General features: G+C 39.4%; 1 protein-coding gene across 2 annotated transcripts; it reads left to right on the top strand.

The window, feature by feature from the left end:
• The first annotated feature begins 1,990 nt into the window (after positions 1 to 1,990).
• Positions 1,991 to 23,178, top strand: fyb1b (FYN binding protein 1 b). Of its 2 annotated transcripts, XM_084935061.1 has the most exons (19): positions 1,991 to 2,382; positions 6,666 to 7,665; positions 12,768 to 12,870; positions 13,006 to 13,079; positions 16,924 to 16,946; positions 17,312 to 17,373; positions 18,089 to 18,221; positions 18,334 to 18,493; positions 18,719 to 18,839; positions 19,083 to 19,102; positions 19,211 to 19,286; positions 19,404 to 19,487; positions 19,983 to 20,023; positions 20,443 to 20,524; positions 20,648 to 20,747; positions 20,860 to 21,022; positions 21,144 to 21,177; positions 21,266 to 21,297; positions 22,096 to 23,178. In XM_084935061.1, the coding sequence occupies exons 1-19, from the start codon at positions 2,380 to 2,382 to the stop codon at positions 22,116 to 22,118; spliced, it is 2,334 nt and encodes a 777-aa protein (XP_084791187.1). In that variant the 5' UTR covers positions 1,991 to 2,379; the 3' UTR covers positions 22,119 to 23,178. The 2 variants fall into 2 exon arrangements, with proteins under 2 accessions (XP_084791187.1, XP_084791188.1); XM_084935062.1 differs by lacking the exon at positions 19,404 to 19,487 and having other exon boundaries at positions 1,992 to 2,382.
• The last annotated feature ends 388 nt before the right edge of the window (positions 23,179 to 23,566 follow it).

Genomic DNA, 23,566 nt, shown 5'->3' with positions numbered 1-23,566 from the left:
GACTCTGCAAGTGCAAAAAGAGTGAATTAAACCTTTAACATAGAGGTTATACATCACAAAAGAAAATAGAAAAGAAAGTAAAAGCATTTTTACTTTAAAAATGAGGGTTGATGCTAAAGGTAGTAACACATAATATAACAGATGTGAAGAATAGTGGGTTGTAACATAACTATGATGTGTAACAGAAAGTGAATGTACAATAAGTTGAACAATAAATCTAATCAAAACATGGTACAATATAACAAAGCAAAAAAAGTGAAAAGAAAAACACATCCATCACACAACTGGCTCTAAATTCAGCTCTGGCCTTCACCTCAAAATGTGAATTATAAGTAAGAAGAAGAAGAATGAAGGTTGAAGTAAGACAGAAAGTCACTTTAAACTGTCTCTGTGTCAAATTTGCATGCTGACATAATGTGCCTCACAAATTCCAAGGAAAAGGAAGCCAGGTCGATTAGAGAGAAATCCAAATAGTCCCTTTGAGCTTCCACTGACAGTGGCGTAACAGACTTTGTTTTACCAGGAATGACCCCTCCTGACCCCACTGACCAGCAACCGGACCGGTTGGTGCGAAAAGAAACAACAGACAAACACAGCAGGTTGGTCAGGCCTGTAACCACAAATACAGAGAATGTCAAACACAATGGAGGAAGGGGGACAGAGAAGAAAAGGAACAAGCTAATTACAAAACATGAAAGGATGCGACAAAATATGTGTAGCCATCATTAAAAATACTGTCTGTCCAGATTTTACAGCTTGTTCTGATTCCGGGTACAAATTCTATGTTGCATGAATTTGTTTTAATTGTTACTACAAAATAAGATAGAAAATGCCATACTGGTGTCCACTAGGGGGCTGCTTAGCTCTCTTTAGGGTTAATGAGCCTCAACTGGTGGAGTTACTCAACTTTCACATAGAAAGCCTGTGTTGACACTTGTATTTTCTACTCTTTATACAGAGTGTGTTCTCAGTTCTAAATTGAGCTTATTAGCTGTTAGCATGCTGAAACTGAAACTTCTCTACAAATTTTACTTATCGCTACATCTTCTCATTAAATTTCAGTCCACCCAGCTGTAGCTGTCGCCTGCAGTTACATATGTGCTTGAAAATTTTAGCAAAAGGTACCCCAGACACTGGATATGCAGAGTAATAACCTAGCTAATAAAGACTGGCAAAAAAGAAGAATGCTAATGCTAAAGGCAGACAATTCATGAAGAAGTGACAGACTACATAAATTACTTCTTCACCCTTGTGCATTTCCTACAAGATTATTTGTAATCATCATTGCCATTTTTGATCTACACACCCACAACAAAACTTAAGCCATGAAGCGTTAACAGAGGTTTTCTAAATGAAGCCTAGTACTATAAGTATTCTTTTAGTGAAGCTGTAAAGCTCACTTTCTCACAACAGAAAAACTGTGTGCATTTGCAATTCTTAAATCCTAACATGCAGCAAATTTTCATGTCAGAAGGCTGAATAGTGCATGTAAATAACACCATTTTCTTCCATAAAACCACTGACTTATCATTTGAAAACATGATAAGATAAACCTAAAGTGTTCTCACATACTTAAAGATAAGTGTGTGAGAACACAATTGCATAAAGTACATGAGGCCATGTGATAAATTCAATATATAAGCTTGGCCCTTTATGTGATTGTCATTTACCAGTTTGCCCCTCTGTGAAATGAACTGTGGCACCTCTGATTTAGCTCAAAGCACTTCTAAGGCTTCAAAGAGCCACTAGCATGGACATACGCTGGTCTTATACGCTTGTCTTGTCTTTGCGCCGCTCATATGACCACAATGTTTCCTGTGCTGTCTTCTAATGTTGTTCATTAGCTATGGCTTGTTGTCTTCCCGCACTGCTGACCAAAAACCTTTTCATCATACAAGCTGTAACACCTCTTTAACACAGTTGCTATGAAACCGTTTTGACTGTGGCTGTTTTGTTTTGTTTTTTCATTTTGACCTGCCTCTGACTGAGTGAACATCATTTGTTAAGGACAGTGGGAAACTGCAGGGAATTTGCCAGGGATAGGCAAATCAATGAGATCAAAACACGGAGATAACAGAAGTTGTGACACCCACAGTCACACAAAACACACATACTACTAAGAGAGGAAGTAGTCAGTTGTAGACAGATGCTTATGTCACTGAAAGAACGGGAGTATACATCCCCCCCTCAGACATACATGCTCAATGCTCAGCCACACTCTTTGTCATTCACTATCAACACTCACTATCTCAGTGCCTTTCTCTCTGTGACAGAAACAGAAACTCGCACAGAGGCACTGAACAAACACTGAACAAACACTCTCCTTTATCCACCAACCAGCCGTTGACCAGCTCTCTGCCTGGGAAAGTCTTCCTCAAGATGGTGAGTAAAACTTAAGAAACTTAAATAATTAATCATCACATTTTAAATGATTGAAATACTCTAAGTGGGCACTGTGGGTTTAACAGAAGGAACTTGCTCTTGAAACTGCAGAATGGTTGTTATGTGTGTTTTAGACAGCTTATCGTGACAGAATAGCATGAGCTTTTGTATCTTTTAGAAGTCAGCCATACTTGATTATTATTACAAACTGGTACATTTTAATTTGCTTGAGCGAGTTAATGTGTACACACTGACAAAAGCAGAGTTGTCATATTTGTATTCTGAGCAGTCAACATAAGCTTTCATTCATTTCAGTGATCGTTAAAGTTAAGTAAAGTAAAATGCTGAATTAAAACCACGTGTTTAAACTCGTTAAAAATAGTTTGATATTTAAAGCATTTTTGTCCCAATTTTCTTTTCACGTACTATGTAAAAAATGAAAAGTTCAACCTCACAGTTGGGGTTGGTGGTTCTGGGTTTTGTGTCAGTTCGATTAAGCAAGGCACCTTTGCTCTGCACTTTTCATCACACTGTAAATAGAAATCGTGGTTCCTCTTCCTCTGTCGTTTCTCAGCTGGTCACTTTTCACAAGGCTTCTGTGAAAGAACAAACATTAAAAGATAAAATGTGTTTGGAGTAACTGGTTTAGCATCCAAGACTCTGTGGTTATTATGTTATTTGTGCATTGATCCTGCACCATAACAATGGATTATTTACATATAATTATTTTCATAGCTATAATTACATTAAACAGCTTTGCATTAAATTTATGGTTCAAACCTTTGAACCATCTCAGACAAGTATATAGGTGCCACACAAACTATGGCAGCTTTGTGTTCCCGTTGAGCTGTAGTGCATTAAATGGCTATCCTATCAAGAGGTGTTTCTGGTATGTGACAAAATTTGCAGGTCCTTTACAAAATTGCAACTGCAGTGCACCCGTATCTCGAGAAGAAGCAACTGCAATAATCCTGTACATAACATATTGGGCAATTTATAGCTTACCGCGGTTAAAAAACAGAAGTATTATGAGGGAACTTTCCTCTTTTTCTTTCTACCGATTTAATATTCAACCGCATTTCAGGCTCAGCGTTAACATATTTAACGCTTGATGTTACTGGCACCACTGCAGTGAAGTTCCGCCCACTGTCTCTCTCAGTTTACCGAGAGATTGGCTGTTAAAGAGCATATGCTGACATTTCTCTCTTCAACACTGAAGCCATGCTGTTGACAGCGGATGTGCATTCACTGATGACAGTGAATGCACATTTCAGAATAAAATGTGTCCAAATGTATCAAATAAAACACCATCCACTTCTCCACTGCTGATTCAGTTCTTTAGACAGTGTAGCTTTTAAAGACTCGAAATTCCCTACATGGTCTGGTCCATGGTCACTGGTGGTGACTAAAGTCATCATCTTAAAGACTGAGACTGGTACTTTTTGTCACTCCCTTACTTTCCAGAGAGAGGGTCGCCAGAGTAGATAGATCCATGTACAGTACTGGGGCATTATGTCATCAGTAAAATATACTGGAAGTGTATTTCTCAGACGCTACAGTATGACGTGTCTGGAAAGGCTGAAAGAAAAAGCTTCTTCTCTCTAAAAAGAGCAGAGCCGCACAACTTAGGTTACAAAGTTGCATCTGAAAAAAATCACAAGACTACTGGAACAGTGCCTTTTGGACAGATGAGACCAAAGAGCAAATGTTTGGCAATAATAATACACTGTACCATGCTTGGGGAAAACTAAACAGCATGTTAATACAAGCGGCTCACACTAACTTTCAAGCTTATTGATGGATGATGCTGATGATTTGGGTTTGTTTTGCAGCCACAGGACATGTGCACCTTGCAGTCACTGAGTCAACCATGAAGTCCTCTGTATACCAAAGTGTTCTAGAATTAAATGTGCAGTTTCAGCTAAATCTTGGTTGAAATTGGGTCACGAAACAGATCAATGATGCCAAGCACAGCAGTAAACCACATATAATGACTAAAATAGAAAAAGAAAAAAACACAAGGTACTGCAATGCTCTAGTCAGAGTCCAGACCTCAACCTCGCTGTAGTGGGACCGAGAGCTGTGCATCCAAAACCAATACAAATGCAAAAATGCCCACAAATTTCAATGAACAGAAGCAGTGTTTTAAAATTCCTCTATAACGTTGCAACGGACTGTTGCAACGTAATACAGAAGAGAAGTAATACAGAAGAGAACTATTTTTAGTTATTGTTACTAAGGGTGTTTCTACAAGCTACTGAACCATGGGGTGATATTCCTTTTTCACAGGACTGTATGCTGATTATGAAACTCACTGAGCCATCATATACAATATCCCATTATTACAATGAGAAGTCAGTAAGAGAAATCAGCTTCCACTTCACTCTGTGTTTTTGTGTCTAAGTCTTAGCACATAAGTGCACATTAACACTGTGTGCTAAGTGTTTCTGTTTATAGCGGTGCGCATTTGCACTTTCCATTGCATTGTGTTCCCTTGCTTTTATTGCTCCATAGGAATAGCTGCAGCTGTGTGTCCTCATGCTCTTATCTCTACTTCCTGCTCAAGCCAGCTTCATTAGAATAGGTGTGGCTCCTAGTTGGTCACGAGTCCAATATATGACACTTTGTTAAACTGATGCTGGATGAAAGTGTGGTTAATAATGTACCTCAGGTTAGTAATGCAGCTTATTCCTGCCTCACACTTTTACATACTCACAGACCAACTGTTCCAGTTCACATATTTGAACTCCTCATTCATTCAAAGCCACTCTAAAAACACAGACCATCTAAATTATTTCCAGTGTAAACACCATTTTGCAGCTACCTTGAAACAGGTATATTACAAAGGTCCATGTAATAAATGCTTTTAAACTGGGGCCATTTGAAACTTGTGTTTATGACAGTGACAAACCAGGAAGTTGGTACAGAGTGTGGTTTGAGAGAAGGGTTTTTTTTTAGTTGTAAGTTTTTAGTTATTGTGTGTTTTTTAAAAGATGAAACCTGGAGTGAAGACAATAACTGGGCAGTAGTTGATGTTAAGACTTCCACATTATTGTGTGGGATTGTAAGACAAGTATATTAAACATCTGAAGAGAAGAAAAATCACTCAATCCTTCGATTGATTTTCTTTTCTTTTATTAATCTTAACCTATAGGGTGCTTTTGTTGTACAGACATATGTCACATTTAAAAACACTGGTAGCACATTTACTCTGACATCATGTGAGAGTAGGGATAGCTCGCCAGTTTATCACAGGGCAACATAAGAGTGTACCTACAACAACTTTACAACCACCAGTTAGCCAAATATCCATGTCTTTAGACTGTGAAATGATGCTAGAGCACCTGGAAAAAACCTACACAGGCACAGGCAGAACATGCACATACAAAGCCTGACCACCAGGTGTGAAAACTCATACCATGTATGAGTCAACAATACTAACCACTGCACCACTGCACCATGCTGCCAAATGCACCAGACTCAGAAACAAATGTGTTTTGAATGCTGGCAATTCTCAAGGTAAAATACTGTAAGACAGAAAATAGTCTCTTTTTTTCCAAATATTGCTTAAGAGTGCCAAACATAGAAAAATAATGACATGAGTCATCTGCAGAGTTCCTGTATTACACAATCCTGTAAATGCTGAGAATACTTATAGTCAAGGAACATAAAATCCCTTATTTTCATGACAGAAGATATTTTGTTATAAACATTAAATCTTTAACAGAGTGACACTAACAAACAGGGTCACTTTTGCAAATCCGTAGCTGCAATCAAGGTGCTGGCCTAACCACTACAACACTTTGAGATGTAGTGTCATTTGAACATGTTTGAACCACAAAGCCTGTGATTAACCTTCTGAGACAAAGCTCTGTGCATTAAGTTTCTATGTGTGCATAGAAAAAAAATAGTGTGAGAGGGATCTTGGGTAAATTACTGGGGAGAAAAAAAGGTCGTTTAATTGAGCAGTGAAAGAGAAACTGAAGAGAAAGCACAAATTCTACTGACTGGACAATGAAAGGAAATGAGAGGAAATGAAACTTTCTGTTCCTGTTTGAACTTTCATGGCAGCTCAGTGTGAGAAACTCATTTTTTTAAATTCCTTTTTGCTCTGTCTGGATTTTATTTTCTGCTGAAGCCATTTATGTTCTAGCAAGCACGGTCTTATTTTCCTTTAGCTTAGATTCTTCTTTAAGTAAAAAATCAGTTTGATCCTTACTGTGGTGTTGGATTCTTATTAACTCACTTTCTGAACCCCTCATGTCTTTTTTTTTCCCCTTCAGGACAATAAGTCAGATGTAAAGGCCATCATGGCTCGCTTCCAAGCAGGTGGGGGAAGCACTGACGAGACTTCCTCTGCGCCCCCTGGACGTATCAAACAACCCTTGCACCCGACCCTCTCCTCTGGCCCACCTATACAGAAGAAACCAGTCTTGGAAAGCCTCTCTGGCAGTGCAGTAAATACGCCTCCAAAGCCAAGTTTCCTAAAAAACACAGTATCTACTAAAAGTGACACAGAGGTACAAGAGCCAAATAAAGCTAAAGCCTTGGCAAGCAGATTTGCCAACATCCAGGATGATAGCAACACGAACAGCAAACCCTTTACTGTTAATAAACAGCAGACACCCTTGAAATCACCCTTATCACAGGCTCCTGAAGTTAAAAGCCTGGCACAGAAGCCTCCATTCAACAAACCTCCTCTTACCTCCACCCTGTCTGAGTCCAAACCTGCCTTTCCTAAACCTTCACCAGCAATCAGCAACAAGCCCAGCTGGGTTAAAGACGAAAACAATGCAGCACCAAACAGCAGTCCTGCGCCACTTAAATTGCCTGGTGTGCAACAAAAACCGATTGGCGGCATTGTAAAATTACGGCAGCAAGCTGAGGAACAGGCAGGAGGGAACAAAGACAATGTGATCAAACCTTCATCGCTGGCCAACTCTTCTTCTAAGCCCTCCTCAAACTTCAGGACTGCTCAGAATCTGTTCAACAAGGAGGAAAAGACTGAGCAGACAGAGAGTGGTGGGACCAGCAAACCTAGCCTTACAGCTACTAACTCCATTCCTCCTCCAAAACCTCCAGCCAGTAAGAAGCCCAGTTTTAAGAAGCCAGTCAAGCCCTCTCCTCTGGCCAGCGGTGGTGTTAACGGAAATGATTCATCAGGCCCAAAGCGTAACCCTCTCCCCAACAGCTTGGCTCTGGGTCCTCCTCCTGCTAAACCTAACCGACCTCCGAAAGTCAACCTGGAGAACATTAAAAGAGGCCCAGAGGCCTCTGACGAGGGTAAGTTGGATTTGTCCGTGTAACCGCAAAGCCACACTATCATTTTGGTCAGTGGCATGCTGACTTTTTGCCATGCATACAGCCAAGAGGCGTAACAGTTTGGTTGGATGCTAAATTGTCTGCTGACACTAGCAATCTCGGATAGTACACTCTGGATCTGTACACTGCACAGACGCATATACTTGAAAAGTAGTACTATGCAGGGATAACATAAAAATAAAATACTATAATTTCGCTCAACCAAAACTGTTGCACAGGCAGGCTATTAATATAATTAACCACAAATAACCACAAAGCTGAGAGATTTTGTACTTGTTATAAATATGCCCCAAAAGACCCCAATGACACACAAGCTATAGATAAGTCCAGGTTATTGACTTGAATTAGCAACACTGAGACCAAATAATGTATCAAGACCCACCTTTAGTTGTGATATGTGGCCCAGCCCTGAGCTAAATGTCATGAGCCATGCTCGATATGGGTTATGGCAAGCATGTACATGATGTGACCCAAATGTTATAACACATCTGACATCTGGCCCATAATTGGTAGACCTGTGGCTGAGATGTGGTGTTTGTACTCATCCTGAGTCAACTCCCAAAGAAAAGTAAAGAGATGGGCCACGTTTTAGCCAAACGGTCATTGCCTTTTGGATTGTGGCTTCATCTGGCTCAGGGTGTCAAAAGGAAGGAAGCCACGTAGAAGCCAAATATATATTTTGAGAAAACTTGGCCTGCTTCAATAGAGTGGTGGATCTGAACCAAGACCGTTTGTTGGCCTGTGTGTAAGGGTCTGATAAGGTTATTGAGGCAAGTTATAAACTAATGGAACTTATTGACTATGTGCACGTTAGCATATGCTACTTACGGTGCGGAAACTCCTGTGGGGAGCTTTGTTTCCGGTGTCCTATTCGCGCCTGGTTTACGGTCCAAAACAAGTTAAGCAAATGAATGAATCAAGCGGCGATTTACATTTCTATAGATGTCTTGGGCATTTACCCAATATATCTGTAAATGATGTTCATCGACTTGTCGATATTTTTCCCCCGTGCCTCAGAGCAAAAGAGAAAAGGGATTCAAATGTTATATTTCTCAGCTGTCCCTCGTTTATCGCGGGTGTTATGTTCTAAAAAATAACCAGCGATAGGTGAAATCAAGTAGCCAATTTTATTTTTTGACGGTGCAAAACGTTTCGTGGACATACAGTACTGCAGTCACACTGCTAGCGATCGATGCAGCGATTCTGTACTGTACAGGAGAGACGTCACGGAGGAGATCGTCTGCAGCGATCAGGACGCAGGACACAATGTGACGTAAAAAAAAGCATGCAAACTTGCACTAAAAAATCCGCGAAACAGCGAGGTGAAAGGTGAACCGCGTTATAGCGAGGGACCGCTGTAATTTTGAAGGTAAGTCACAACATACCCTTCGTAAATACTAATGTATAGAAACCGTTACCAGCAATCATTCATTTTTTGTGTGGCTTTTTTCACGGTTTGTTAACATGCTGTGTAGGTGTGTACTTGACTAGCTGATATCGACATAACGGGAAACATCTGGTTTGACTATTCTTCACCTGTAGTTTGAATGCTGAACATTTGCCTGTTTAAATCATAAGACCAGTCACTATACAGAGATGTGCTTCTGAATGTGGACGATGTGTCTTCTGCATGCAGTAATGCAGTTCTGCTTGTGTTGAGTGATGTAAACAACTGATCGATCTAAACGCTTTAAACGTCAAAATTGATCATTAGATTTTTTTATGACACAACAGTGGTGAGTGTTCCCACCTTCTGCTCTTTGTAACTTAACGCAATCTTTCCGTTTTCGAGTTTTGGACATGATTTTGGAGTATATCTTCGCAGTAGCGATTGACCGCAAAGTAAAGCTACCGGAAATGCACAACCCCACATCCGGGCTCAAACCAGGAAGTTAGCATTGTCTCGTGCACATAGTCAATTGCAGGTCCAAATGACCAAAAGTCCTTTAATCTGACAGTGTAATCAAAAGAAGCACCACGAGCATGTAAAATGTTTGAGATGCTGTTTTTCACAAATATGAACACAAGTGTGCCTTGAAACTTTGGCTTGTTTAGGGTGTCGTGAGCATAAATCGACTGAATTACTGAGTTAGGCGGATAGCAGACAGGTTGCTGGCATCCACCTGTATAGCAAGCCACGATAAAGTTGTCACATTCACAAGATTTTGAGGAAACTTGACCTCTGACCCCTGACCTTGAGGCCGAGGTCACTGAGATTTAAACAACTCCTAATAGTTTTAGTAGAAACAATTGTATCAATTTGACACTCCTATGTTGCTTTGTTCTCGAGTTATCGCATTCAGAAACCTGCTGACAGCCTTCCATATTTGTAAAAGTTAAATGTAATCATCTACTGAATCATTCAATTCAGTTTCATTTATATGGTACCACTTAGGGTGGCTGTGGCTCAGCAGGTCAAGCAGGTTTTCTACTAAGTTGAAGGTCAGTAGTTTGATCCCTCCTCCAGTCTGCATGACACAGGATCTTAGGGCAAGACACTAAACCTAAATGAAAAGCAGTCTGGTGTTTTCTACACAAGTATGCAGTGGAGGTGTGCTTTCACAGTTTAACGTTGTCCCAGACACGTGTGATCACACCTTCATGAAGCTAAAGTTAACCCAGCACGTTAGCTACTTCCTTTATTCAGAATCGAAGGAGAGTTCAGAATTTTACTTTAAAAATATACATAGATGTAAATATATTTGTTGTTTATTTTAATTACCTGTTATCACCCATTACTGTAAGATGACAGTAGAAGTGTTGCAAGACTAGAATGTGTACTTTTCAATACAGAACAAGAAATCTTACTATTTGAAAGTAAATAAATACACTTGTACTAGAAAAAAAAAATTATTTTATTTGATAGATGAACAGTTCGGTGTTTCTAGTTTAAAGAAATGCTGAATATCCAAAGAGTACATTAAGAAATACTAGAAAACAGCATTTAAACCCAAACTTAGGTCTTGGATTTGTTTTTTATTAATAAAAAATGGATGACCGCTGTGGTTGCTGACAAATCTTGATGAGATCACGTGGAAGTAATCTGTTCCCATGTATCTCTATCAAAAGAGAACTCTAAAAAAATGCTTAACAAACTCACAAAATAGGCTTTTCAAAATGAAATGAAAATGAACATTTTATTGCTTTGCAGTATGGCCTAACGTACAAGAAAGTAGAAAATATGCTCTACATATGCGAGACAGGGAGTTCAGCTTCAGGCAGTAAACTTCTGCCAGCCAGCAGGGATGCACATGTGCGCCCCCCCACCCCCCCCCAGTCAGAAATACTTCAGTTTTTTGTTTGATTTTACATCCTTTGTTTTCAGTTTGGTCTCATGAGTGTTTGGTTCTCTAATCTCAATCTGTATACAACACATATGGCAAATTAAACACAGCAGAATTTGCAGGAAAACAAGCCCCAGCAACATTTTATGTAATGGACTCTCTATAGAAGCAGAGTCAGTCTCCCCACCCCCGTGAAAAGGGTTAAATGTGTAAGAGTTTATGTGGGGCACTCAAGAGCGTGCAGCTCTCGTGACTGTCTAAAGAAGGTGTTCCTCTTATTTTATTGGTTCAAGTGCATTTCCTCTATATCGCCCGCAATGCTACTTTGGACAGGATCTGTTAACGCATTTCTGAAGTGTGAAATGGAAGTTGCTTCACAAGTCAGTGTGGTTTCAGTGACGTGGGCAGTGTTTGGCCAGCAGTTATTGAGCATACTTTAGCTTATCAGACCTAAAAGAAATACACAAAGTCTGCTTGTGCATGAAATATTGCACTGCATAAGTTACTCTGTGTATTTTCAGTGTGTTTACACAAATGCTGCAGTTCTTCCGAGCTTCACATAAGAGACTAAAGTGACAAAACTACACTAGGTTCCTCTATTTGCAAGTTCCCTGTCCAGTTTCTCTTTTCTACCCCCACTTCACTCGCCACTCTGACAGCCGAGTTTGTTTCACCACATGGGGAAGTAAGTTCCAGCAAGCCAGCGAGCCTTTTTAAAGACAGGCTCTGTCTATAGCCACATACGTGAATATATTCCAGTCAGAGGTCGGCTGTCTTGGCTGAAATTCTGGGTCACTCACTAGAGGCCAAGAGAGCAATGTTCTGATCACAGTTTTGCAGTTTTGTGAGATTCATTCCACCAAACCACATTGCCTAGCGTCCACTAGTAATAACTCTGGATAATAACACTGTACTCTCACTTTCTTTCCTTTATTTCTTATGGCTTTTGTGATCCTATATTGATCTTGAGTAAAGTTATAAAGATTTACATAATTCGCATCACCTACGTTACTGGAGTTTGTTTTTAGGTGCATCATTCAAATTTAGTGGCCAAAGTGGTTGGACGGATGGAATTAAGCACATTTACCGATGTTATAGACACACAATCTTGAAGCACTTACTTTTGATTACTTCCTGGTTGTTGTGCATTACACATTATACACCTGAATACATTTCATGGCAAAAAAGACTCCATAAAGACGTAGCTGTTTTCACTTTTACTTTCAGTACTCTCAAAACTTCGTGAGTCACATTTTAAAGTTCCTGGGACATTTTTTTATGTGGACAGTGAACGAAGATTGGTCATTGTTCTTGAAATCTTGTGACACAAGGGTTACTTAAGCAGGAAAAACACTCTAGGACATTCAAATGCCTCGTTGCAGAAATTTTTTATATATTATTCTTGATCATAGTCAGAGTCCTATTAACACATACCGTCAACAGTCTCTGAAGGTTATGTACAAAGGACCATCTTTGCACCAGTTTCGATGTGTCTAGATGAGACTGATGTGACTCTTTGACATATATAATCATCACAGAAATTAGAGAGACCTATTTCAAAGAAAAATAGAAGTTTTTCACATTTAGAAACATAGATACCCATCTATTTATGTACACGTCTTGTGTGGTCATCAGAGATGGTGTCAGACAGTGTTGGTGAAATTCATTTGCATTGGTCTAAAAAGTGCTAAATTTACACTGGAAGCAAGTAAAGTACAGCAAAACCACCTAAAGAGTAATCGGCTAACACAGCGTCAACACTGCATGTTTCTGCTGCAGGTCCCAGTTTTAAGAAACCCATTGCTGCGAGCAACCATGTGGCCCAGAATCAAGCCCCACCACCTGCACTGCCAAATCTGCCCCCACGGCATCCTGGAGCCATGTGAGTGACACATTAAACACACTTTTTCATTTTCCTGTTTGAACAGAAACACGGTGATAAATGTTGGACATGCTGTGTATTTTCTGGATAATGCTACTCCAATTAATAACAGCTAAATCCTAACCTGCTGTTTAGGAACCAGCAAGAAGACACTTACGACGATGTCGATCACGTGACCAATTCTCCTCCGCCTCTACCACCATCTGCAGGTCCAGTAAAAGTCTCTAAGTCTCTAAAACTAGTGTTGCACAACTTTTTTTTTAACATCACAGGAAAACAGAAGAAGCTGAACTTTGTGCCATATTTGTGCTAGAAGACAGTGGTAATTTCTAAATATGTAAAATGCATTTTATTGGCATTGAAAATGTGTGGAGTTGTATGAAAGGAAGAAAATAATATTTGTAGAACTCAAAATGTTATGGCTTCAACTATTCCTAAGTATAAAGTATACTATTTTAAATGCTTCATTTTGGAGTAATCCCAAAATATTTTTTTAATCCAGTGGATTCTAGTGCAACCTCACCATCACTGTTTACCTACCTTTACCTACATTAGTTAGCATACAGCTGTGTGAACCTCAGGGAGACAGCTTTAAAGGATAAGGATAAGATGCAGGGAGCAGAAGCAGTGAACATGAATACTTTAAATACCGTACAAAGCAACAGACCCGCACAAGAGAGGTGAAGAAGAGAGTGCAGGCAGGGTGGAGCCGATGGCGACAAGTGATTTTTGACAGAAGGATAGCAGCAAGACTGAAAGAGAAAGTTTACAAGATGGTGAGGAAGATGCTAGGGATATGGTGAGATGGACCCAGATGATCTGCTGTGGCGACCCTTGAAGGCAGCAGCTGAAAGATGAAAAAGTTAGCATGAAGCTAAAGAGATTTAGTTTTCTAAATATTATGTATTTTAATATCATACTTAAAAAAAGACTAATTCTTAAAATGTTTTTGGTACAGTTGACAGTCAGCATTGAGCACGTTAAACTTCACAGTATGAACATCATCTATCGTCCACCTGGGCCTTACAGAGTTTCTGTCTGATTTCTCAGACTTTATATCTAATTTAGTTCTGAGCTCAAATAAAATAATTATTGTGGGTGATTTTAACATCCATGTAGATGCTAAAAATGACAGCCTCAACATGGCATTTAGTCTGTTATTAGACTCAATTGGCTTCTCTCAAAATGTAAAAGAACCCACCCACCACTTTAATCACACTCTAGATCTTGTTTTAACATATGGCATAGAAACTGAACATTTAACAGTGTTTCCTGAAAACCCTCTCCTGTCTGATCATTTCCTGATAACATTTACATTTACAATAATTGATTACACAGCGGTGGAGAGTAGATTTTATCAAAGTAGATGTCTTTCTGAAAGCGCTGTAACTAAGTTTAAGAATATAATCCACCCACTGTTATCATCTTCAATGCCCTGTACCAACACAGAGCAGAGCAGCTATCTGAACGCTACCCCAACAGAGGTTGATTATCTTGTTAATAATTTCACCTCCTCACTACGTACGACTCTGGATACTGTAGCTCCAGTGAAAACTAAGGTCTCTAATCAGAAGTACCTGACTCCGTGGTATAATTCTCAAACACGTACCCTAAAGCAGATGACTCGTAATCTGGAGAGGAAATGGCGTGTCACAAATTTAGAGGATCATCATTTAGCCTGGAGAAATAGTTTGCTGCTTTATAAGAAAGCCCTCCGCAAAGCCAGAACATCTTACTATTCATCACTGATTAAAGAAAATAAGAACAACCCCAGGTTTCTCTTCAGCACTGTAGCCAGGCTGACAAAGAGTCAGAGCTCTGTTGAGCCAACCATCCCTTTAACGTTAACTAGTAATGACTTCATGAACTTCTTCACAAATAAAATTTTTATCATTAGAGAAAAAATTACCAGTAATCATCCCACAGATGTAATATTATCTACAGCTACTCTTAGTACCATTGATGTTAAGTTAGACTCTTTTTCTCCAATTGATCTTTCTGAGTTAACTTCAATAATTACTTCCTCCAAACCATCAACGTGTCTTTTAGACCCCATTCCTACAAAACTGCTCAAAGAAGTCTTGCCATTAATTAATTCTTCGATCTTAAATATGATCAACCTATCTCTAATAATCGGCTATGTACCACAGGCCTTCAAGCTGGCTGTGGTTAAACCTTTACTCAAAAAGCCATCTCTAGACCCAGCAGTCTTAGCTAATTATAGGCCAATCTCCAACCTTCCTTTCATATCAAAAATCCTTGAAAGAGTAGTTGTCAAACAGCTAACAGATCATCTGCAGAGGAATGGCTTATTTGAAGAGTTTCAGTCAGGTTTCAGAGCTCATCACAGCACAGAAACAGCTTTAGTGAAGGTTACAAATGATCTTCTTATGGCCTCTGACAGTGGACTCATCTCTGTGCTTGTCCTGCTAGACCTCAGTGCAGCGTTCGATACTGTCGACCATAATATCCTATTAGAGCGATTAGAACATGCTGTAGGTATTACAGGTACTGCACTGCAGTGGTTTGTATCATATCTATCTAATAGACTCCAATTTGTGCATGTAAATGGAGAGTCCTCTTCACACACTGAGGTTAATTATGGAGTCCCACAGGGTTCAGTGCTAGGACCAATTCTGTTTACATTATACATGCTTCCCTTAGGCAGCATCATTAGAAGACATAGCATACATTTTCACTGCTATGCAGATGACACCCAGCTCTATCTGTCCATGAAGCCAGATAACACACACCAATTAGTTAAACTGCAGGAATGTCTTAAAGACATAAAGACCTGGATGGCCGCTAACTTTCTGCTTCTTAATTCAGATAAAACTGAGGTTATTGTACTCGGCCCTGAAAATCTTAGAAATATGGTATCTAACCAGATTCATACTCTGGATGGCATTACCTTGGCCTTCAGTAACGCTGTGAGGAACCTTGGAGTCATTTTTGACCAGGACATGTCCTTCAACGCACATATTAAACAAATATGTAAGACTGCTTTCTTCCATTTGCGCAACATCTCTAAAATTAGAAATATCCTGTCTCAGAGTGACGCTGAAAAACTAGTTCATGCATTTATTACTTCCAGGCTGGACTACTGTAATTCATTATTATTAGGATGTCCAAAAAACTCACTGAAAAGCCTTCAGCTAATCCAAAATGCTGCAGCAAGAGTACTGACAGGGACTAGAAGGAGAGAGCATATTTCTCCTGTTTTGGCTTCCCTTCATTGGCTTCCTGTTAAATCCAGAATTGAATTCAAAATCCTGCTCCTCACATACAAGGTCTTAAATAATCAGGCCCCATCTTATCTTAATGACCTTGTAGTACCATATCACCCTATTAGAGCACTTCGCTCTCGCTCTGCAGGCCTACTTGTTGTTCCTAGAGTATTTAAAAGTAGAATGGGAGGCAGAGCCTTCAGTTTTCAGGCCCCTCTTCTGTGGAACCAGCTTCCAGTTTGGATTCGGGAGACAGAAACTATCTCTACTTTTAAGATTAGGCTTAAAACTTTCCTTTTTGCTAAAGCATATAGTTAGGGCTGGACCAGGTGACCCTGAATCCTCCCTTAGTTATGCTGCAATAGACGTAGGCTGCCGGGGGATTCCCATGATGCATTGAGTTTTTCCTTTCCAGTCACCTTTCTCACTCACTATGTATTAATAGACCTCTCTGCATTGAATCATATCTGTTATTAACCTCTGTCTCTCTTCCACAGCATGTCTTTTATCCTGTCTTCCTTCTCTCACCCCAACCGGTCGCAGCAGATGGCCGCCCCTCCCTGAGCCTGGTTCTGCCGGAGGTTTCTTCCTGTTAAAAGGGAGTTTTTCCTTCCCACTGTCGCCAAAGTGCTTGCTCATAGGGGGTCATATGATTGTTGGGTTTTTCTCTGTATCTATGAAGCGCCTTGAGGCGACTTTTGTTGTGATTTGGCGCTATATAAATAAAATTGAATTGAATTTAATTGAATTGAATTGAATTCAGATAGTGATATCTGCTTCAAAAGGGTCTCATTGTAACGCTGCTTTATTGTTTCTCTTTTTGCAGCCCACCCAAGCCAGAGAGGAAAGGTGAGACATGCTGAATTACTTTCACTCATATAAATACAGATTGCCATGCAGGTGAAAGTGCAGAATAAACCACATCACCACCAGTGGTACCACAGAAGGAAACGGCAACAGAATAGTGACTAAATAACACGAGCCCTGGAAGTAATTATAAATGAACGTATGGGTAGAAAAAAATGACTTTTGACAGATTGTAGGTCTGCTTCAAAGAGGCTTTTGTAGTCCAAGCAGAACTTCTGGAGGTTAAATATCTTTAACGAATTCAAATAATTAAGTTGAAAAGTTTATACTCTAAAATTAAATGTGTCTTAACTTGACTAAGGTTATAGCCTTATATATTTCTGTTGCTTTATGTCCTCTCCTCCCAGGAGGAAATTAATGACGACGATGATGATGATGGAGAGATGTATGAAGATCTTGATGAACGATGGTGAGAGATTGTCACACCTCCATTGGCTTATCCCACACCTCACTCATAATGTCTAGGTCTTAAAGTGTGAAAGAATAACTGGCCTTTTTATTCACAATGTTTGAGGACTGCGTATGAAATAAGTCTGCTTAGACCCAAAGTTCAAAATGTCTGCGGTAAACGTTCAGCTGTGTCCACGTCACACCTTATTAACACTACCATCTAGTGGTTGTTTTGCATCACTATGAGATGTTGTTGCTTTTCGGTCTGTGACACTTTAACCGATTAAAACAAGGGAGCAGACAAACTTAGAGTAAATTAAATCTCCTTTCTAACTTCACTTTTTAAGGGACATCAGAAGTCTTGGAATATTTTGGGTAATGATATTAAATAAAGCTCTTGTTTTTATAGAACCTAAGAATATCTTACATAAACATAAATTATATACATTTATAAACTAGGTTTATTTTGACTAAATTGGTACAATCAATCCCTGTTACTCCCAGTGAGAATCTGAGCATCTTCAGCATTGATGTATGGCTCATTAAACTATACATCGCTACCATCTTGTAATCTCTTCCCTTCAAGGCTTCCTGCTAGCTTTCTGTCACAAACTCCACCCAGTCCGAAAGCTCTTCTTCACCTTTCTTACCCAATAAAACTGAATCTTAAACCTATTTATCCATCCATCTATCAAAACTTTTGTTTTTAAATGCTTGTACTTTTGGTGTTAAAGGGAAGCAGCGGAACAAAAGCAAGAGAAGAAGAAAGAGAAAGAGGACAAAGAGGAGAAAAAACGTCAGGAGGCTGAGAAGAAGGAGCAGAGGGAACGCGAGAAGAAGGAACAAGAGGCCCGGAAAAGATTCAAAGTGAGTGAACGTCTTAGGTAGAATCAATATGACTGTCACACCTCAGTCATCAAAACCAAGTTATTTGTCATGTGCACATTTGAATTCATGTGCATGCGTGGTTGTGTGTTAGTTGGTTGGTCCCCTGGAGGTCCTTCAGAAAGGAAAGGCATCCACAGATTGTCGAAGCAGCAAGACTGACCTTGGTCTGAAGCAGGGAGACCCCGTGGACATCATTCGAGTCCAGGGAAACCCCGAGGGTAAATGGTTGGGAAGAGCACAGGATGGATCCAGTAGGTTCACAATCTACCCCTCAATTTTCTCAGTTTCTCGTCACCTTCCACTCTAACTCTTTGCTGACAGGATAAATTGTCACTTGTATCAGCAAATACAGGATCAGCTGTCTCTCTATGCACCATCTATGGTCTTTTTTTCCATTTTTAGTCAATATTTTAGCTTCAAAGCTGACTGTAGGAGCAACACTAACATCTCGTCAATGCTTCATTTTGCTCTCACAGTTGGCTACGTGAAGACGACTTCAGTAGAAATTGACTTTAACTCCTTGAAGAATCAAGGAGCCTCACTTCAGCAGGCGTACGACCCCGAAGTCTACGATGACATCGATGTAGTTGATAACAGGTACGGGATTGCAACTGTAAATGATGAGTCCTTAATGTGGCCCCAACACTCCTTCACAGACACAGACATAGATAATACGTTTGAAAATGCTAGTCAGTCAGGGTTACGAAACGCTAATGGCAACTCCAGTGTTACTGTCTTGCTGTTACCCCATGAAGCACTTCTCCAATTTACTGTGAAAAAACAAAGTTAGCCAAGTTGGCCTGCTTCTCATTTAATATCTCTCTTTTTTTTCCTCTACAGCACTAAAAAAGGACCAGGAGGTACATTTTACAATACTGTGTTTCATTTTATTATTATATATTATTATATTAATAATATTGTTGCTCACACAATGAAATCTTGCTGATTACATCTCTTATGCCTTGTAGTTGTCCTACCACCTCTACCAGGAGGAGAAGAAGGAGAAATATATGATGATGTTGTCGATCCAAACTTAGAAGTCAGGTGAGAACTGGTTTTGTTATTTAAAAAAACGGGTAAATGCAAACATAGAGACACTCTGGAAAGATTCAGAAAACATGACAGAAGAGCAGATCATTACATCCTTGGTTGGCTTTCCAGTCCCTTCGATCCCAGGTCTTCTTTGAAGCCCCGCAGCTTCCTGCGGATGTTTGACCGAAACAGACGCCCTGCCAGCTCTAAAGTGTAAAATACACTCAGTAGTAAGACTGACCACAGATCTACTGTCCACTGTTGTTAATCCTTAATCTTTCAGCCGTCACTCCTCTTTTATCGGTGACGGCGCATTTCAGTTTTGATTTCTCCCGACATCTGCATCAGAAAAAACACTTCACCTCCTCTGTCTGAATAACACTGAAACGTCCTAATTTGCAGTTTAACTTCCGCAGTCTGAGAAGCTGGAGTCTAACGGTCACGTTTACATGTTTGTGTCTGATCACTGACTACCTGTGATTTTACTAATCTTTGGGAGTAATTTGCATGTGCGCGACTGCTGTACAACTCAATCAGAAAAATCAATGAATTAACAGCTAACACTGTCAAAAGCATGTTTTAACCAGAGTTGAATATGATTGTTAATCATGGCTGCTTTAAGTCACATTAACATACTTTTAACTGATGATACTGTAGCAATATAAAGGATATAATATTTTTTAACTATCTTTTCCTCTGTTGTCCCAGAGTGCCTCCACCCAGCCAGTTTACAGCAGATGGGAATTCAGGTATAACTCATTTGATACTACCACTTTACTGTCCATTTCAAAATAAGACATCTTGGCACGGTTTCTCTAACATAAAAAGACATTAATGCACGCATAAGTTTTTCTGGTACAGGTTGGTTTGTCTTTTAGGACCCAAAGGCTTATTGAGGCTAATCGGTTCTAAGATCGTTCAACTTTATATTGTTGTTGTGTCGTTGCCATTTCTGTCCCACTTTCTTGACTTTAACTTGTAGTATTTTTCCACTGTAACACTATAGTGATGGTCTGTGAGTTATACTTGTTATATTTACTCTTTTGTAACATTTATTATAATGTCTACGGTGTTCCTTTAAGAAAGGTTTGCAAACTAAAGCTTCATTCAGGCTTAGTGAAAACTATCCAATCCAATACTCACCGACCATTTCCTTGTGTTAACACAGATAAGCCGGGTCAAGCAATTGATGAGGAAATATATGATGACGTCGACTCTCAAAATGCACCTATCCCACCTCCCATCAGCAGGTAGATCAACCTCACAACAAAAGACTGTATTTAAGATGAACTCCAACCTGTTTAGATCCATGAACTGAAATGTCTTAATACAGCTGTCATTTCTTTCCAATTTCTGTTTGTTTTCCCATCAAGTATTCCACCTGGGAAAATCAAAACCAAAGTTGAAGAAATGGACCCTAAGAAGCAGAAAAAGTTTGAGAAGGAGGAGAAGGAATTCAGGAAGAAGTTTAAGGTTTGTCACTCTAACATGTTTCAACCACGCTTACAATATCTTTTATCTTATTTCGCATGTTTTTATACATACACACACATATATAGATATATAAATTTTAAATCTGTTTCAGTATGAAGGAGAAATACAGGTGCTGTACCAGGTGAATGTCATCCACAATCTTACAAATAAAAAATGGAGTGGCAAAGAGCTGCCAGTAAAAGCAGGAGAGGCCCTTGATGTGATTGCTAAAGCTGTGGATAACAAACTGATCTGTCGAAATGAAGACGGCAAGTGTGAGTATCTATTTACTCAATTATATTGATTAATCGATAGATATATTTAAGATCTCCATTTACCCAATTAACAAATCCTAGCACTATTTACCGTTAAACCCTTAAAATGTGCATTTTACAGTTGGTTATGTATCGACCAGCCACATTGCTATGGAGTAAGTACTACAGACATTCACACATTTATGCTAAGCTAGAAACTAAACAACATACTGACAGTACTGATGTTTTTGTTTTTGTTTACAGCGATGGAGATATCTATGATGATATTGGAGACGGTACGTTCTGAATACATTGCTGTGCAGCTGAACTTTTAGGAGTATAACTGCTGACAGAGCAGTCTTTAAAAAGTGGATTTTATTTTAACCCTCCCACAAACCTCAGTACATTGAGGTTTGCAGGTATGGCTCTTTATGCACAGCTCTCTTGAGGTCCCACCACAGACTTTCTATCTGGTTGAGTTCTGGACTTTGACAGTGGTATTGTAACACCTTGATTCTTTTCTTTTTCAGCCATTCTGTTGTAGATTCGCTGCTGTACTTGAGATCATTATCTTGTTCCATGACCCAATTTCAGCCTAGCTTTAGCTGTCAGATACACACCCTCATATTTAACTCCACAATACTTTGGGAGTTCATGGTTGACTCAACGACTGCACTGTGCCCAGGTCCTCTGACTGCAAAACAAGTGCAGTACTATTAATGGTTAAGATGGCTGGTTAAGATTGTGTATTTCCTCCTCTTTTACAAAAGTGGGAAGGACCTGAGCAGCAGACACATGACTCAAAACACAGAGAAAAAGAAATTCATTCAACTTATCAATTGTAAACTATGTAAAAAAAATCCATTTGTCATCATGTCGAATACTTTGCGGTGTCAGTGTATTAAAACAAAATAACCAAAACAGCTAAACCAAACAAATGTGAAACCAGTAGAAGAGTGTGAAACCAAAAAAGCTGTACTTCTGATTTGTGTGTTGAGTGCGGGTTAATATTAAAAAAATTATTTTATTTGTCTGGCTGTGGATACGACCCTCACAGGAAATACATTTTAACTATTGTTTTGCTTTCATTTCAGAGTGCATCTACGACAACGATTAAAGAACATCCTGCACCAGCTTTTTTGTTTTATATTGCTTATTTGCATCTTTTGTTATTTATTATGTTTACTGTTGCTATACACTGGGAGTTGGTATAAAATGGCCATTTGGTGTCAATCTCCATCCATCCATCCATTCGCTTCCGCTTATCCTTTTCAGGGTCGCGGGGGGCGCTGGAGCCTATCCCAGCTGTCATAGGGCGAGAGGCAGGGTACACCCTGGACAGGTCGCCAGTCTGTCGCAGGGCCAACACACAGGGACAGACAACCATTCACACTCACATTCATACCTAGTGACAATTTGGATTATCCAATTAACCTATCCCCACAAGCTGCATGTCTTTGGACGGTGGGAGGAAGCCGGAGTACCCGGAGGGAACCCACGCAAACACGGGGAGAACATGCAAACTCCACACAGAAAGACCCCAGCCTGATGTTGGAATTGAACTCAGGACCTTCTTGCTGTGCGGCAACAGTGCTAACCACCGTGCCACCGTGGTGTCAATCAATTTTTTTTATATCATCGAAATTAGACAGAAAAAAATGTGTGGTTGGTGGCTCCAACTGCTGGAGCCAGGCTAGCCACATACAATCTCATACTTTAACCCCCACCCCCCAAAAAGCTCTAATTCAAACTATGTGTCAAATATTTGTTCAAACAACAGTATTTTAATATATTTCTCTGTCTGTTTTCTTCATTTTTTCCTCGTTTGGGCTTTAATTTATGAATTTGCTTCAAAGATTTTGCAAAAATTTAAGAATATTTGCAGTATACAGCTAATAAAAAGATTGTACTTTTTTTTGTCTTTTCGGCGGATGATGTACTGTTTGTATATTCCTTTCTATAAGGCCAATTCAAACATTTATCTTTGTCTAACTAAAGATTTAGACAAACGTAATTTTATGCCAAAGTACTTTTGATGCACTGTATATAAAGTTAAGAAGAACTTCCTGTATATTTTTTTTTTGATTTATTTGGATTTTTTTTCTCAACACATTATATTTTGTCTTGTTGCTGCAATAAGACAATACCTGAGAAAGATAATAAAGACCCCAAATTAATATGCACTGCATCTTTCGATATGTACCTCTGAACTTAAATAATGTAAGTTTGGCTGGTTAATGGATGGTGGTGAGTCAACAAAGGATTGTTTATTTATTTGTTTTTTAGGAGAAGGGGATTAGTAGCCTCTAGTGGCAGCTATCAGAAACTACAGCGATTTCAAACTCGAATGAGACACAAATCACAAAAACAAATAAAAACCTGGCAGTACTGACACATGACTACGTACATAACACCTAAACCACGTGATTCAATTGAAACACTTACGAATGAAACACTAAATTGTGAACAATTTAAGTGTTTTCATTGTAAAACTCTTTAAAAACTTTAAAAACAAAGATGCTTTTATCATCAGAAATGTTAGTTTTACTCACGTATAATGCACTT

Source organism: Perissodus microlepis, chromosome 7, assembly GCF_051167445.1.
Source record: "Perissodus microlepis isolate ML-2025 ecotype Zambia chromosome 7, ASM5116744v1, whole genome shotgun sequence".
NCBI lineage: Eukaryota > Metazoa > Chordata > Actinopteri > Cichliformes > Cichlidae > Perissodus > Perissodus microlepis.
This window is presented reverse-complemented; position numbering and strand designations above follow the sequence as displayed.